This window comes from Chlamydotis macqueenii, chromosome 2, assembly GCF_036417535.1.
Source record: "Chlamydotis macqueenii isolate bChlMac1 chromosome 2, bChlMac1.mat, whole genome shotgun sequence".
Taxonomy (NCBI): domain Eukaryota; kingdom Metazoa; phylum Chordata; class Aves; order Otidiformes; family Otididae; genus Chlamydotis; species Chlamydotis macqueenii.
Window position 1 is genome coordinate 22,702,713 of NC_141557.1, and position 15,990 is coordinate 22,718,702.

Consider the following 15,990-nt stretch of genomic DNA (forward strand, 5'->3'; position numbering starts at 1 on the left):
TACATGCCTTGGGGGTCTATACCTGCTGTGGGCGTCTGTCATTGCAGGTACCAGCCGCCTGTGTCATGGGTCATTTGGGACTAGCTGGTTTTTTTTTTTTTTTAAATTAATTTTTTTCCATTTTTTTTTTTTTTTTAGACTTTTTTTTGGATAGAAAGTAGGCTTTTAATATTGATGGAAATTAATCACTGAAATCATTTACCTGGATAAGGAAAACTGTATATGTTATATTCAGTTGGTCAAAGATTATACATTTGTTCAAAAGAGATATTCTTAAATCATCCAGAAATTACAAGAACCACTTAGTGAAGACCTGTGACCTGCATTACAGAGCAGGTTAGATGTAATGTGAATAGCTGAAAGGATGTCTGACTCTGTGAATTGTGTTTACTGAGATGCCTTCCAAGAAGCTTTCCAGTTAATACTGCATCCTTCTAGACTGTAGTGTAAATATCTGGAATTTCTCATCGTTCAATTTTCTGTGCACATTCACTGCAATGGCACGGGTAGGCGTTTTTATAGAGGACACTCAGCCTGAGCATCCTCTAAGAGAAGCTGTCTTGACTTTTTTTTTTTAAAGGAATCAACTGTTTGTAAAGATGTATTCATGGTTATTGTCTTTTTTATTTATTAATACTCATGCTTGTATATGTAGACAGAAAAAAGAAAAATTCTGCTGGAGGGCAACTAAAGAGTAATAAACAAAAAAGTCATGATTCCCTCGACTTTCCACTTCTTTGTTGCTGTTCTTTTCCAGGGAAACTGGTATTGTCAACTCTTCTGGGTTTAATGCCTATTGAGAGCCTGCCAGTAGTTTTAGGGAGAGTGAATTTGATGATTCACATTATCCCATCCTGCCCTGTGTTTCCCAGAGTTTTCAGTAAATCATTTGTTACAGTTGTACTATCCCGTATTGTATTTATTTAGAGAAGTGTAGTTTAGAGTTGCAAGTGGTTCTTCAGTGTTTTCTCTTAGATTCCTCTGTCTGCATGCTTCAAATCTTAATGTGCAGGTTTCAATGGAAAGAAAATAAGAACAAAGTCGAAACTGTACCAAAATGTCTGAAAGTAGCTTTTCTTATTAATTAGTTAAATAACATGGCTGTTCCGTTTCTTGGGAGTTTTCAGGTCTAGAAACAACTGTTGCATTTCCATTGGGTAGCTGAGTATTTTCTTCTACTACTACTAGAATAAATGTCCCATTTCTGGCAGATTGTGAGTTACAAATTATCTCCATGTTTGTTCTGTATAGGACTGAATGAAAGCAATTAATTTACGGAAAATATATGGCAAAGAGAGAAAGAAACAAAGATGTTTCTCTAGCACTCGTTTTTCTTTGGTTTTAGTGACTGCTTAGGGGGTTGGAGTTTTGGGAGCCTTTTGGAGGAGATGGGTTACAGGGTGGTGAGTCAGAGCTTTGCAGAAAATGCAACTAATAGATTTTAGCCCATTTCTATCACCTTGCTATGTGGGCTTAAATGAGAATCTGTCTGAATGAAAAGTTTATTCCAGGTAATGTCGGTGACGTTTGTGAGTGTATCATAGTCTGACCAAACCAGTAACGTCTCAGCTGTTCTTCACCAGTCTGTGTCCAGAGCCAAGTTAAGGAAAGAGCAACACGTTAGCCAGGGGAAGTTTTCCAGTTGGGTTTGCTCAGGGTTTTGCCCAGGGTGGAAGTTCAAGGAGAAAAGCTGTTTCCTAGTGTGGATGGGTTAAGATGGGGGGGTTACTAAGGCACAGCCTCCCAGGCTGTGTTGTTGGGAATTCTTGAATAAGCCTTGCAGATTCAGAAAATGAATCCTCTATTCATTATCACAGACTGCTTTTTCCACTTCAATGCCGTTTTATTTGGTTAATGGCATATTGTTATTTAGTAAATATATTTACTTTCTGCATTCACAAACCTGTACGATACGTTTGTTGTGGATGAATACTAATTCCAGTCTTTTCAATATTGCAGTCTACCCACATTGCTCGAGCCAGCTTCCAGGTTGATGCTTTCGGATCATCTTTCATCCTAGATGTGATGCTAAACCAGTAAGTAATGACTGTGTCTTACTGTACATTCGTTCAAGACCTGGTGCCAATGAAATGTCATTTTTTTCAGTGGAGGCTTTAGAGACTGTATTAAAGCACAAATGCTATTTCTAGGTATTGAGTTAATCTCTAGTAGTACATTTTAAGTTCTTTTGTTATTTTCTCCAGTGCCGTTGTAGGTTTTGATATTCCCATTGTTACTATTTAGTAGCTATTGCAGCGTAACTAACGTTTTAGTGTTATAATTTCATTTGCTGTCTTTCAGTTTACTGTAAAGGCAAATTACTATACTCATGCAGAGCCTCCCTGGATATTAATAGATGGAGTTGCTGAAAACTGGTAGATGTTAGCATTTTAATAACCAAGTGTGAAGTACTGGACATACAGCAATTACACTACAGCTAATTCTCAAAAAAAATAAAAAAAAAAAAAAGGATGGATAGTTGGGAGTAAAGTTTCTCTGGATGCATTTATAGTCTTTTGGGAACAGACAAGCATCATAAGGCAGTAGCACACTGTGAACTTCAGTTTACGAGGAAAAATTGAACAAGAGTAAACAAAGTTAAATCTGGTACGTAGTTTTCAGTAATGAGTTTTTGAAGTAGCCCTTTAGCACAGCTGTTTTAAAATAGGAGTTGCTTTACTTTTCTGATCTGAAGTGAAAAGTGAATAAATAGTACAGTAAATAGAAATGCTTTGTTAAGTAATTCAGGTCCTAGTAAGTGAGCTCCACGTTGCGTGGTTCAGTGTAAAAGAAAAACTGCTTAATTGCTACAAGTTTTCCTGCTGTAAAGATGAACCATTCAGGTTGCAATGGAAGCAACTTGAATTTCATTTTTTTTCCACTTGTAAATACATTTTAAACAGTGGCAATTTCTTTGTGTGCAGTGACACGAGTTAAAAACCACATGTGAATCCTTGCTGGTTACGGAGGGCAGACACTGCGCTGCTGGAAGGAGAGGGAAAGAGGCTGGTTCGAAGTACGGTTTTATAACAAGTGCATTTTAAAAGAATTCTAAAGGAAGAATTTCCTGCTAAAAAGCACCAAGTCCATGATATTGAAATGTTTGTTCAAAATTGCCATTTTTTATACATGTTTATACCTTATTGAGAGTAGGTTGTATAAATCTGTTTTTACTTTGTGTGGCAGATTAATGGTGTGATCACAGTTTCTGAAAGGTCAGGATTTTAATTGCAGTATGAGTACCAGGTCATCTTAATAAAAGTAAATACGTTTATTAGTGGTACCTGGGAAAAAAGTTAAGGATGTGATTTTAATTGACTACAGTAGTTCTCTGTAGGTGATTTTTTTTTTTTTTTTTACACACATGTACATATGCACACAAACACGCACACGAACATGTATATTTAAAATTTGATGTGTTTTGAGCTGGATCCTATTTTTATGTCGTTCTTTTATTGCCTTTAATGATATTAGACCAGTATTTGTATGAGTAAGACTGTCAAAATGTCTTGTTATTGTTCTTAAAGAGTGCCAGTATCCAACTTAAAAATTAACTTTTCCTAAGGAGTTATGCTTTTTATAATGTGAAAAAAGTCTTGTCACAGACTGTGGAAAATGAAAGCAAGAAGGCTGCAAGGAAATGAAGATGTTTGGCTTCTATCATGATATTTAAATCAATATTTAAGCTTCCTGTGAAATGGCCTTTGCAGATCATAAAATAAGAAAGGGGCCAAGTGTAGGGGAGCAACATTTAAAATGTATTCTTAATTGTTATTCCTATGAACAAATCTGTTTTATTTGGAAGGCTTTATATGTTTTTATTATCTTTCAATTCTTACTCTCCATATTGTATTTTGTATGTATTTGCTAAAGATTCTGGGAGAAAAACACTATTTTTTTTGAGGAGTGGTTTGCAAATTCAGCCCGCAGTAGCTTTACAATTGAAAAGTAGTTGAATGCTTGAAAGGAGCAAGTTTCAAGATTTTAGTTTTCCTCTGGAAAAAAATATCAGCTTAGTACATATAACTGAACCTCAAAAGCATACTGATGCAAACCTCTGTGGTAATATTAGCTTTTATGGTTAATATGCATTTGAGGAATGTTAAAGGAGGCATGGGGAATGGAGAGGGGGGAAAATTAATGTAAAATACGTAAGTTGTCAGAAGGGAGAGACTCCCTCTGCCTTTGTCAGTCTCCTTTCTTGCAGTCTTCATGTTGTTTAAAGGTTAGTGTGTATGGCTCATATGTTTGAATATATCTGAGCATCAGCTCTAGTTAAAATGTCAGTGGTGAGCAGTGATAGTGAAAGTGTTCCTTCTTCTGTTTGGCTACACAATTTATGGAGGAAAGAAGTTCAAAATCAAAATTATGGTAGTAAATAGAGGGCTTAAAAAAAATCAGAAACTAAAATATACTCCTGCTCCCTAATGTCTATCTGCAGATAGATTTTTCTTTGTTTGCTGCTTTCTTTGTGGGCATTATTTTCTCTGTCTTTTTCAATTACATCTTTTTATCTGACAGTCAGTTTCTCTCTTTCCTCTGCTGCATTTTTGCCTATGCTCTGTTATACATCCCTCTGTTATATACCCGTTTGTGTTCCATATTCTGTTGTGTTTGTGTATTTTCTATCTCTTTTCTTACTCTGTTGTCTAAAGAGTCACACATTTCTTTCTTTTCTCTTTCCATCAGAAATAATTGTCCTCTCTGCCATCATCATAGATACCACGCAACTTTCCTGTTTTCCTCTCAACCCTTTTCTTGACAACTTTGTACACTGACAGCTGAGGCTGGTAGAAATGTTGATGGTCTCCTACTTGTCTTTTTTCCGTCATTACCTAATACTCTCTGTTTTATCTCTTAACTTCACCAAAGGAGATACTACTGTTCAATCTGGGTGTTAGTTGAAGCAACTTTCCTTTCCTAGTCCCTTCCTCTGCCACTTCTCACAGCAATGGCCAGCCCCCAAAGGCTAATGGCTGCAATGAAACAAGCTGGGAAGGTTCAGGAGGTGGGCAGGGAAAGAAAAAGCGGAGCTTACGCTGACATTTCAGACATCAGAAAAATTGTGGGCCATTCTGCCGGTCCTGGATGCAAGTGAGAGGAAGGAAAAATAGTTTTCCAACTGGCATTACTCTGACAGTTTAATTTAACATTGAAATCTGGATCTTTTCTTCTTGCTCGTTTTGGGTCTCAACCAGTTTTGAATGCGTGTTTGTTCACGTTAAATACAGATGTGAGATACACTGAAACGTCACCTTGAATAAGAAATAATAATAATAATAAATAATTGCAATAAAGTTTCCTTTTTTGCAGTGATGATGGTATTTTCTGCACATATATCATAAGTCTCTCTTCCTTTTTTCCCCTGAGTTGCCACAATGTCGCTACAATAAGCTTTTTTTAAAGATACATTATTTCTTTTTAAACTTTTTTTGCCTATTCAACTGACTGAAGTATTTACAAAGGAGCTTTCAGATCGAATCAGCTGTATTTTTAGATGGTTCAATCCCTTAGGCAAAGGTTAGGGACACATTAGTTGCATTCCTGTGTATATGGATCCATTGCCTCAGTATCTTTATGCGTTCCGAGCTGCATCTGAGGGAGCTGTTTTCTGTGGCCACCTTCGTTAACGCCGCCCTTGGCATTAGCCAGCCTGGGGCCTGCCCTGACCGCTGGGCCACGCAGGCGGGTGCTGCTCGCAGCCTCCCCTCCTTCAGCACGTGTCCGGCTCTGGCCATCAACCCAGAACTGTGCTAGGTTTGCATAGCAATTAGGTGTGCTGATTTGTTTATTTTTTAATTCCTTCCTCTTTAATGTTGTGATGGCATCTGTGGCTCAAGTAATGGCTGCTTCTTTTTTCATGCAGAATATTTCTTCTTAAATGCAGCCACATGACCATTTACACTCTCCTCTTGGGTTGTAATGATGTGATTAAACAGCAGAGCTCACCAGGAAATGGGATGTGTTTCCAAAAGCCTCTTTGAGGCCCTTTTGGTCCTGCGGACCACGTGGTCTGTTTTGAGGGGACCTGGGCCAGGGCATGTTCAAGCATGTGAAGCAGCAGAGACCTAATGTCATAATGGCCCAAACCAAGCTGGGATCACAGGGCTGGGTTGGGAAAGAGCACACTGCATGTTGGTTAATCTGAAAAACTGCAGTATCTCTGCTTGCCTGGAGTTTGGACAGGCCCTGGCATGGGTTGAACAGTGCAGATTCTCTTTGTGGTAGCCTTGATGGGCAAGAAAAAGGATCAAGGCCCTTCCTAGCTTTAGCGTCATCCTTCACACAAGGGCTCTGGTGTCTCCTGTCACGGGGACGCACAAAGAGCGTTTCTTGAGCCCGAATCTAAATTGTGGTTACTTCTGAGGTGTGGTGTGGGCACCAAGTGCCCTGCTGAGGAGACTTTTGGCCTTCAGAAAGCTCCTTGGAGCATCTGGCCACCTGTGCGTGCCCTGGCTCCTCATGTATATATAGTAAGAAGAGCCCTGCCCAATCCTGGCTTTTTTTTTGTGACAGCAAAAACATCGGTAGCCTGAGATCGTCAGGTTTGTGGTGATGGGGAAGTGCTCTGAAGGATCATGAGCATAAATAAGGATTTCAAGCTTGTATTCAGCACGTCAGGACTGAATATATTGACAGGTATTTTGTATATTTCAGTCTTAATTTAAGTTATTTCTGGTTAGTGATACTGGAAGGTTCCTGGTGCTCCAGGAATTAATTATTTTGACTTGCCAGTGAATAGTTTTTGCAGCTTCTGCTGAAAAGGATGCAGACATTCCTCATGCCTTCTGGGGAATGTTTATTAGGAATGTCTTTTAACTAGAGTTTTGCAAACTGTGCAGAATAAGATCATAAACTTCATCACAAAACCCGGAAAACAGAAGCAAAATAAAAGGCAGCTTGACAGACAAGTGCCAGCTTTTTTATGAGACAAACTGCTGAAACCTTGCCTGTAATTTCTCTTGGCAAATGGTCTCCAACACTAATATCAATGTGTCATGTAAGCTGTAAATGAAAAACATATTCCTAAATTTGCTCTGAATCATAAACATTTAGCTGTGTGGAATTCAAAGGATTAGCTTCCTGAGGTATTTTAGAAAATGCAGTTACACCATTTCTGACTATATTTCTGGTAAGTCTTTCTCCCATGTTGCTCCCATGAGTCTTGTGCTCCTTCTGGTCACTCGCAGGCTGGGCGTGTGGTTGAGGTGCTCTGCCTTATCTGTTGAGTTGTGCTGCCAAGTGCGAGAGGTTATATATACTATTCCTGCTCTATAAGTACTCCAGGCTTAGTGCTCCACTATTCTTGTAATGAATCCCAGTAACTGGATGTGGTGATGGTCAGGTCAAAGCTGAGGAGGCACAGCTCTTCCTTTAAGCTGTTTTGGGTCTCTCTAAAGTCCAGCTCAATCCCTTATTAGTAATTCTAATGAACCCCTTGGCTGCACACAGTCCCAGCTGCTCTAACTGGCAGCTGGAATTTTTGGGGATCGAGAGAATTCAAGCTCTCTTCACTTTTCTTATTCATGCCCTGTGCACGCAGGCTGAGGAGCCCCACTTGGGTATGATCACGTTTTGGTAATTGGTTCTTACTTAATATAATGTCTTTTTTTTTTTTTTTTTTTGATCATATGAGAGTGCTCTGAAAGTTTAATTGTAATATTTAGTACCAATTTACAGGAAGCATGATACAGACCTAGTTTAGGTGTTCTGAGTGAGGTACTGAATCGTGTTCCACACTATTTTTTAATTATTTGTGAAGTGATGTTTGTCATGGGCTCTGTGGTCAGAACCCCAGTTGACTCAACAGATTATTCTTTCACAACCCCATTTTGCAAAGTCATTCCTTCCTCCCTCCCAGTCTGTGGTGGAAAAACTGGTGTGGTCATAATTGCAAAGCAGACTTAATAAACACTTTTCCCCTGATATTGTTGCTTAATTTCAAATGTTGATTTTGTTCTCTGGGAGGCAGTTATTCTGCATCTCTGTTTGCGTTATCACACTTTGCTAACACATATTTTGTACAAACTGGTTTTGAATGGCTTATAGATTTTTTTTTTTTGTCTTTAACAAAAAGAATCGGTTCTGCCGAGATTTCTGCTCACTAATTCTATTTGTGCTAAAAGACAAAGAAAGGTAAGACAAAAATTCAAGGTTTTGTTAGTATATCAATAAACACATCCTGGGACTAGGGAGAATGCCTAGGATTGTGCAGGTAGACCTGTGTATCTTCATCACTAAGGGTTCCTGCCTTTGTGGGTATTTTTCCAGTTTTATGTTGAAGAAGTATGGGAATGAAGATTTTTTTTTTTCCTCCTACCTTGGTACATATAACGTATCAGCCTTCTTTTTTTTTTACAGTAAATAGGTTGAGCTCCTGGATCCTGACAAAATGGTGTCTTTTAAGTCCTTTAGTAATTTCTGGGACTTTTTCTTGACCTCCCCAGTTTATTGGTATCCTTGCAGAACTGCATTTTGACAGTACCTTGTATAAAGGTAGCAGAACTTTCCCATTTCTAATTCACATACCTCTTTACATAGTTTCCAAGATTTTACCAAGATTTTTTTTTTCTGTTTTTCTTTTTTATTTTCCTTTCTTTTTTTTTCTTTTTCTTTTAAACTTCCTTTTTCCAAGCTTAGAATTGACTGTTTGGTAAATAGGAACTGTAGTCTTTGATCTTATTATATCCTCAGTATTACTGAATTTGTAATCCTGTGCAAGAAAAATATCAGGCTTACTTTGCCAAGAAAATTTTTCCATAAATCTACGTTGATTATCAGTAAGTTTATTGCCTTCCTTTAATTTGTTTTATGTAATGTTACATTGTGCTTAAGACTTCTTTTGGAAAAGGTAAATTGCTTTTGATGACTCCATTACATTTTCTTTTTTAGTATTATAATTCAGTTTTTGATTAACAAATTTCTGTTATGATTATGTCTGTATTATTGTCAATAGATGTTGTTGTTGTTGAATTTAGTACTGGCTACTGGTAAAGGCTGTTGAAATCAACAGAAGTTTGCTACTGACTTCAGTTGGATGGGGATATGGAAAATTTAAGTGATGTCTGTGAAATGTTTGCAAGTGTTTAATTCACATTCTGGTTAAGATGAGAAAAAAAAAAAAGATAATTTGTTTCATTCATCTGTTATTTCCAAGTGTGTAGCTGTAGGGTAGTCCTAAGCATCTGGGAGAGAATTCCCCTGATGTTTCTGAAACACCACTTAAATTTCCATGGTTTGTGACTTCTAAGAAAAAGAACATTTGAAAACATTTGTCTGTGTATATAAAATCTCTGCATCCCCTCATAGGATCCTTTCCTAGCCCATTAAAAAAGTTTCTGAAAAGATTAGTCCTTTGTTTTCCTCTCAGTGGATGAGATAAAGAATATTTTACTGCTTTTAGGTAATTGCATTCATTGGAAGCAATATTTGTTTGTTTACAGTAGAGTAATTAAAACATATGGGATTATCAGCAGTTAGTAAATTGCCTTTCCATGGTCTGAATTTTTTTGACACAAAAATAATTATAGAAAATGTATTACTGTGTTTTTGTGAGTGTGTGTATGTAGAAAGAAAATGATTAATTATTTTGGAGAAGTATTACTAGTCTATTACTATAATGTTTTTCTTTCTTGATGCTATTCCTTAGATTACCAGATCACTGACAAGCTATGTACTTTACACACGCATATACAGAGATACCTCATATGTACAGATCAATCATGTGATATATTTAGCATATGTTAAACTAAAATGGTGTAATTTAGGGAAAGAATGAAATTACTTAATATGTTTCAGTGCCTATGAATTTATAATCTTGTAAGTGCTAAGTATCTCCAAGTGGCAGTAACTTTAACAATCAAATGACCTCTAGCTATTATGAAAGATTTTAAAATAAAAATGAATTGTATTTTTTACTTAGCCTTTACAAAGTGACTATTATAGTCAAAGTGTAATTTCTGGATTTGCTCTTGAAATGGAATTACATCCTCATATGCTAACATCAGTTTGGGCACCACAGTTCTTACTTGCATGTTTGGATTCTATAGACGTTACTGCCACTTCTGTAAATAATACAAAACAAACCATTGACCTTTCCAACTATTTCTATTTTTGGTTATGGTTTAACAGCTAGAATAAGATTTGTGTTTACAAAAGCAAGCAAGAGCCATACAGGTTGGTCTAATAAAAGTGATTATATTTTCTTATTTACTTTCTGTCACTTAGATTCTCAGACCACTGTGGATACAACACTGTTAGTGTCCTATGAATTGTTACATATAAATACTGATCAGAGTAAGACATGTGAAGAGCATAGTAAACAGGAGAATGCATGAGAATGCCAGGTATTTTCTGTGCTGTCATTTATAGGGCATCTCCTGTCAGTCAGCAGCCCTCCTGCTGATACAGTTCCCTTCATGTGCCTCTCCCTGTGTTGTCCAGCTGCTCTGCCCTGTTTTTCACTTTCTCCTTGAGAACTCCGTTGGCATCATGACCTTCTGTATGTGTGCATTAAAAACAGCACTTGCAGAAACAGAGGAAGTGCTGTGGGCCTTTTAGCTTGGGGCTGAAATATGTTCCTCAGTGAAGCTGTGAAATGAGTTGGATTCACCTTTTCTAGACAAGGAGTCAAGTGGTGCACGGAGCTAGGAAAGAAGATATGGAGAATGAAAATAGTAGAAATGTTTAGGCTTTCTGGGGGGAATTGGAAGACCTAATGGATGGCTGAATAACCATCAGCGTACAAACTCACGGTCTTTAATTCTGCAAGATCTTTACATGAGGAATAGGTTATTCAGCCCTCTTCTACTCAGGATCGTGGTTCTACTTAAGAAGTGTGTTTTTAGTCCAGAGCCTGAATCAATAGGCAGTATTAAAGCAATATGTTGTTAACATATAGAATGTCTTTCCTGGCAAGTAATTTCTGGACTTGTGCACACAAACTCTGTTGTTTTAAAGCAATGGACTTGTTTGCTTTCTTTGCAGGATCTGTTCCACAGATAAGGTGCTACCTGTGAAGTCTACAGCCATTTGTTTCCGTGGTTGTGTGAGATTTACATAGCATTTTTTTAATGCATTTTGCTAGTAAGATTCAAGATGAGTGTGCTCACATTTCCTCACTCGGTGTCTAGGAACAGGCTTCTTTCAACAGACTTTCTGTGTGGTGTGTGGTCTTTAATGTTTTCCTTTGGTTGGGACCTGCTAGTGGATAAAACCTCATTTACAGGCAGTTGTGTCATCTTAGTGCAGAAAGTTTGTTTCCTTGAAGAAAACCACAAACAGACCAAATTCTGCACTTCCCTTTGAAAGGCTTTGCACATGTTGCTCCAGTTCTCTTTCCAGATGTATTAGCATGAGGAGTGCACTCAGTGTAGTCATTACTCCCTGTGGAGACACTTCTTTCCTCTTCCAGAACACGTGCAAAAATCAGGTTTTCAAATCCTGGAGCACCAATTTGGAAATGCAAATCTGGTGGGAAACTACTGATCCTGCCCATGGCTCTCTTTCCCTTTTGTCAGGGGGTGATGTGAGCAAGGCAGCCAGATGTACTGCTCACCTGTTGGGGTTTGTGTCGTATCCCGCTGGTACCACAGCACCCTGAGGCACCCTGGGCTGAGTCAGACTTGTTGCCTCTTGTTAGAGGGTATCCCCCACGGAGGATGCTTCTGAGTTGTAGACAGATGTGTTAAAAGTTATTTTTGATAGACAAGTATCCTACTGGTAAACATTTCCCTTGCACATAACCCAAAGATGCTCTTATTCTGTTGATGCACTGTAGGTCAGGGTTGACTTGGCTATAACCTGATCCTCTCTCAATTCAAACAACTGGACTCTTTTGATACTTGCCAGGTCTTCGCACTTTATAGTCTGTGATTCTGTGTTACAGTGATGCTTCTGTAATGCCCCACCTAATTCCTTTTTCTTTTTTTTTTCCAATTATATGATAATCAAATTTTGCTTTTAAATAATCTTCTGATTTGAACAGAACTCAGTATGTCTCTGAAATTCTTCAAATACCTAATTGCTTCCTGTATAGTTTTAGTTCTTCATTGTCCAAGTTCAGTTATGAAATAGTAGTAGATGAATGAAGCAATGAAAGATATCTTATTTATACTGCTTATCAAATAGGGCATTAAAATCTGTGTTTTATGGAAATATGGAACAATTTGCATTGCACCAATATATTAAGAAGTTATTCAATGAAATGTACCATCAGATAATCCTGACAGAAACACTTGAGGCATGTGGCTGTTTTATGGTATGTTGTTAAAAATAGCTCTCTTAAAAATCCCTCTTCTGTTTCTTTTCAAGTGTTTTAACCAAGGAGTATGGAATCTGCTTGCATTACCAAAAACTACAAATAAATTCATGAAGACCAGAAAAGATCCTTTTGTCAATTGACGAAGGACTGGTTGTGTGATCATAGTTGTATTTCTTTTAAAAAGAAAAAGACAAAACAATGTTAGAGAGTATTTATCATGTGTCCTCATTCTGTTCCATTTACTTTATTTCTGCCATCCCAAAGGAAATAAAATGCTGTCATTTGGTGTGATACACAGTGAGATGAAGGAGAAGAATCATCTTGTACTTTTATTAAAGATGACCTACAAAGAGATATTTCTTCTAAATTGGGCTTCTGCCCTTTTTTGAGATGTAAAAGGTCGGTTGAAAAAAAAATATATAATTTTTTTTTGCTCTTCATCGTTCTTCCTTCCATTCCCCAAAGAAATAAAACTGCTTAAATTCCTGCTTTTTAATAGCCAAATTTGTTTTTATCCACCCTTGTTTACGCTCATATCGGATCTCCTTGTTCTTGCAGAAGAGTCTATTGGAGAAGTTATAAATGTACAGGAAGAGTTACAAATGTATGGTGTGTACTCATCCCCTGAAGTAAAACCCCTGCTGATGACATACTGAAGATTGGCCTAAATATCAAAGATGTGAGATTTGCTTCAGAAGAACAAAACGAAAGCATTCATATCCAAAGGGCATCACAGATTTTAAGCCCCTGGTTGCATGTTGTCAAGTATACTATAGTGATAGTTCCAAGACTGTAAATCATTGTAGAGATTACTAAATACATAATTTGAAAACAAAAATAAATATCACCCTGTTTTCTTGAATATTGTGAATTTTTTATATCTTTTGGTTCTGCCTAAGCCAGCTAGCGAAAAAGGCACATCTTAAAGATTTTTCCCTCTACAAAGCAGTTCAGTTAGAACACAACTGTGCCTTTTCTCACTGTAAATGTGGTACTTGTTGTGGCACCCATTCAACCTTCCTTTCACAGAGACAGCCTTGGCGGCAACAGTAAAATTGTAATTGTCTCTCTGCTTATTATTGCTCTTATAATGAATCTTACTTTCCAGTTGGTCTGTCAAATTTTGATAGTAGTCAATAAAGTTATGCTGAGAGAAAAGGAGAAAAAATTAGCTTGACATTATGTTTGTATAATGGAGTTACACATGTTTTCCAAGCAAAGAAGTAAAGAAAATCAGATATATCTCCACTTCCTACAGGGACAGCTGTTTCATAGAGTCATAGAATTGTTTGGGTTCTAAGAGACCATAAAGATAATCTATTTCCAACCCCTCTGTCATGGGCAGGGACACCTTCCATTAGACCAGGTCACTCAAAGCCCCATCCAACCTGGCCTTGAACACTTCCAGGGATGGGGCATCTATAGCTTCTCTGGGCAACCTGCTCCAGTGCCTCACCACCCTCACAGTAAAGAATTTCCTTAGATCTAATCTAAATCTACTCTTTCAGTTTAAAGCCAGTACTCCTTATCCTATCACTACATGCCCTTGTCAAAAGTCCCTCTCCAGCTTTCTTGTAGTCCCCCTTGAGGTACTGGAAGACCGCTATAAGGTCTCCCTGGAGCCTCCTCTTCTCCAGGCTGAACAGCCCCAACTCTCTCAGCCTGTCCTCATAGGAGAGGTGCTCCAGCCCTCTGATCATCTTCATGGCACAACTCTGGACTCGCTCCAACAGGTCCATGTCCTTCATAATGTTGGGGGTTCCAGAGCTGGATGCAGTACTGCAGGTGGGGTCTCATGAGAGCGGAATAAAGGGGGAGAATTCCCTCCCTCGACCTGCTGGCCATGTTCGTTTTGGTATAGCCAAGGATGCAGTTGGCTTTCTGGGCTGCAAGCACGCATTGCCAGCTTGTGTTGAGCTTCTTGTCCACTGCTACCCCCAAATCCTTCTCCTCAGGGCTGCTCTCGATCCATTCTTACCCAGGCTGTGTTTGTGCATGGGATTGTCCTAACCCATGTGCAGGACTTTGCATTTGGCCTTGTTGAACTTCATGAGGTTTGCATGGGCCCATCTCTCAAGCCTATCAAGGTCTTTCTAAATATCAGTGAAGGGACAAAAAGCTTTTTGCTGTGTTGCCATGTGTTTTAGCATCAGCTCTGTTTTCACATAATTGTAAGAAGCAGAGGAATTCTCCCAATGACTTTAGAGACAGCAATCCATCCAAAGGCATCTGATTATCAATGCATTTCTGCCTATGTCAGGTGACCAGTTTGATTACAGAGGAAACTTCCTAGAAATTAGCCAAGGAATAAATTTGGTTTATTGTACTTCACTCTGGTGGGTTGCTCATCAGTAAGTGGAAATCACGAAATGTGAAGCTGCAGAGAAACAGCAGGATCAAGCTGAATATGATACTGTAAGAAGCTGCCAAGTCTAGCTAAAGAGATTAATATAAATACATTTCCAGTATTAATGAAAAATGATGGCTGGAGCTTTTAATTTATATATGCACAGCCTTTGCTTTGGTACAAAGTTAGAGGGTTTCTTTTGTCCTCTTTTTGCAGGAATTGTTAAATCTTACATTACAATGTATTTTCTGTGTGAGCTTGCTGATCTTTAGCCTGTACTTATCCATAATCATTCTTTGATCTTAATTTCTTTTTTTTTGGTATAAGAGGATGTATTTCTCTCTGGTGGTTTGCCAGAACATCACTGCTAATGGATTTCTGGTGTGCTAGAAATTTTTCAATAGGAACAGATAGAATAATGTTCTGATGGCCTGCAAATATGTGATGTGTTGCCACTTGAATTAGGCAGCTATGCTGTACTAATGCTTTGCTCTTCCCTTTGCCTGTCTCCTTAGATAGACTGTGGGAATTGAAAAGATGCAATTCATCACTTCTTATTGGATGTGTTTATTTTCCGTATTTGGTGGTGTGAGTGAGTGAAATAATTTTGCAGCTGAGAATCTGAAAGACTAGGAGCTGATATTAATGAATTTCTGCCATTCCCTTGATGACCAGGCTCTTACATGTGTTTTTATGGGTTTTGAGCTGTGAAGGTCATTTGAATTCACCTTCATTCACATCCTACTCTGTCTGGACAGCAGAAATGAAGCACTTTAGGCCCAAGCATGCAGATTTGTTGGCTAATGCAATTTCTGCCATTCCCATCAAAGTCTGGTTTAAGTTGGCCTGGAAAGGTCTTAACCATGTTTGAATATAGACCTTCAGATCCTGAGTGTTGGATTCCGCATGGTCAGTTGCTGCTTGTCACTAGCAACTCCTGCTTTGTTTATCCCACACATTCTTGGTGGATTCTTTCACCAGTATAAAAACTGGAATGTGATCTGTGGGTTTACCTGAAAGTCAAAAGATGAGCCTTTTTTTATGGTTATGTTTCTAACAAATGATTGAACATTTCATGTTAAGGCCCCGTGTGATTTACACCCAAAAGCCTGACAGATAAAGCTTCTGGTATCAGATTTCAAGGACAGAGCACAGAAGAAGGTTGGTGGCAGATATCTGAACAGAGGCAGATGATGCTGAGGTAGGGAGAGGTGGTATCATTTTAATCTTTTGCAGTATTGATTCCAACAAAAATATGGTGAGATAATAAACTTGCTTTACTGGAAGTGTATCTTTTGGGTTTGGAGCTGCATTATCTCGGTACTCAGGCACTCACTGTGATTTTCCCACTGATCTGATCATCCTGAGGGGCTGAAGTATT

The 15,990-nt window shown here is 38.2% G+C and overlaps 1 protein-coding gene across 5 annotated transcripts in view; it reads left to right on the plus strand.

The window, feature by feature from the left end:
* The window catches only part of ADAM22 (ADAM metallopeptidase domain 22), a 139,362-nt gene that overhangs the window by 16,427 nt on the left and 106,945 nt on the right, over positions 1-15,990 (plus strand). For all 5 annotated transcript variants that reach the window (XM_086742245.1, XM_086742246.1, XM_086742247.1 and 2 more), the window contains exon 3: positions 1,960-2,036. In XM_086742245.1, the coding sequence (XP_086598371.1) occupies positions 1,960-2,036 (77 nt within the window). The remainder of the gene's footprint in view (positions 1-1,959; positions 2,037-15,990) is intronic.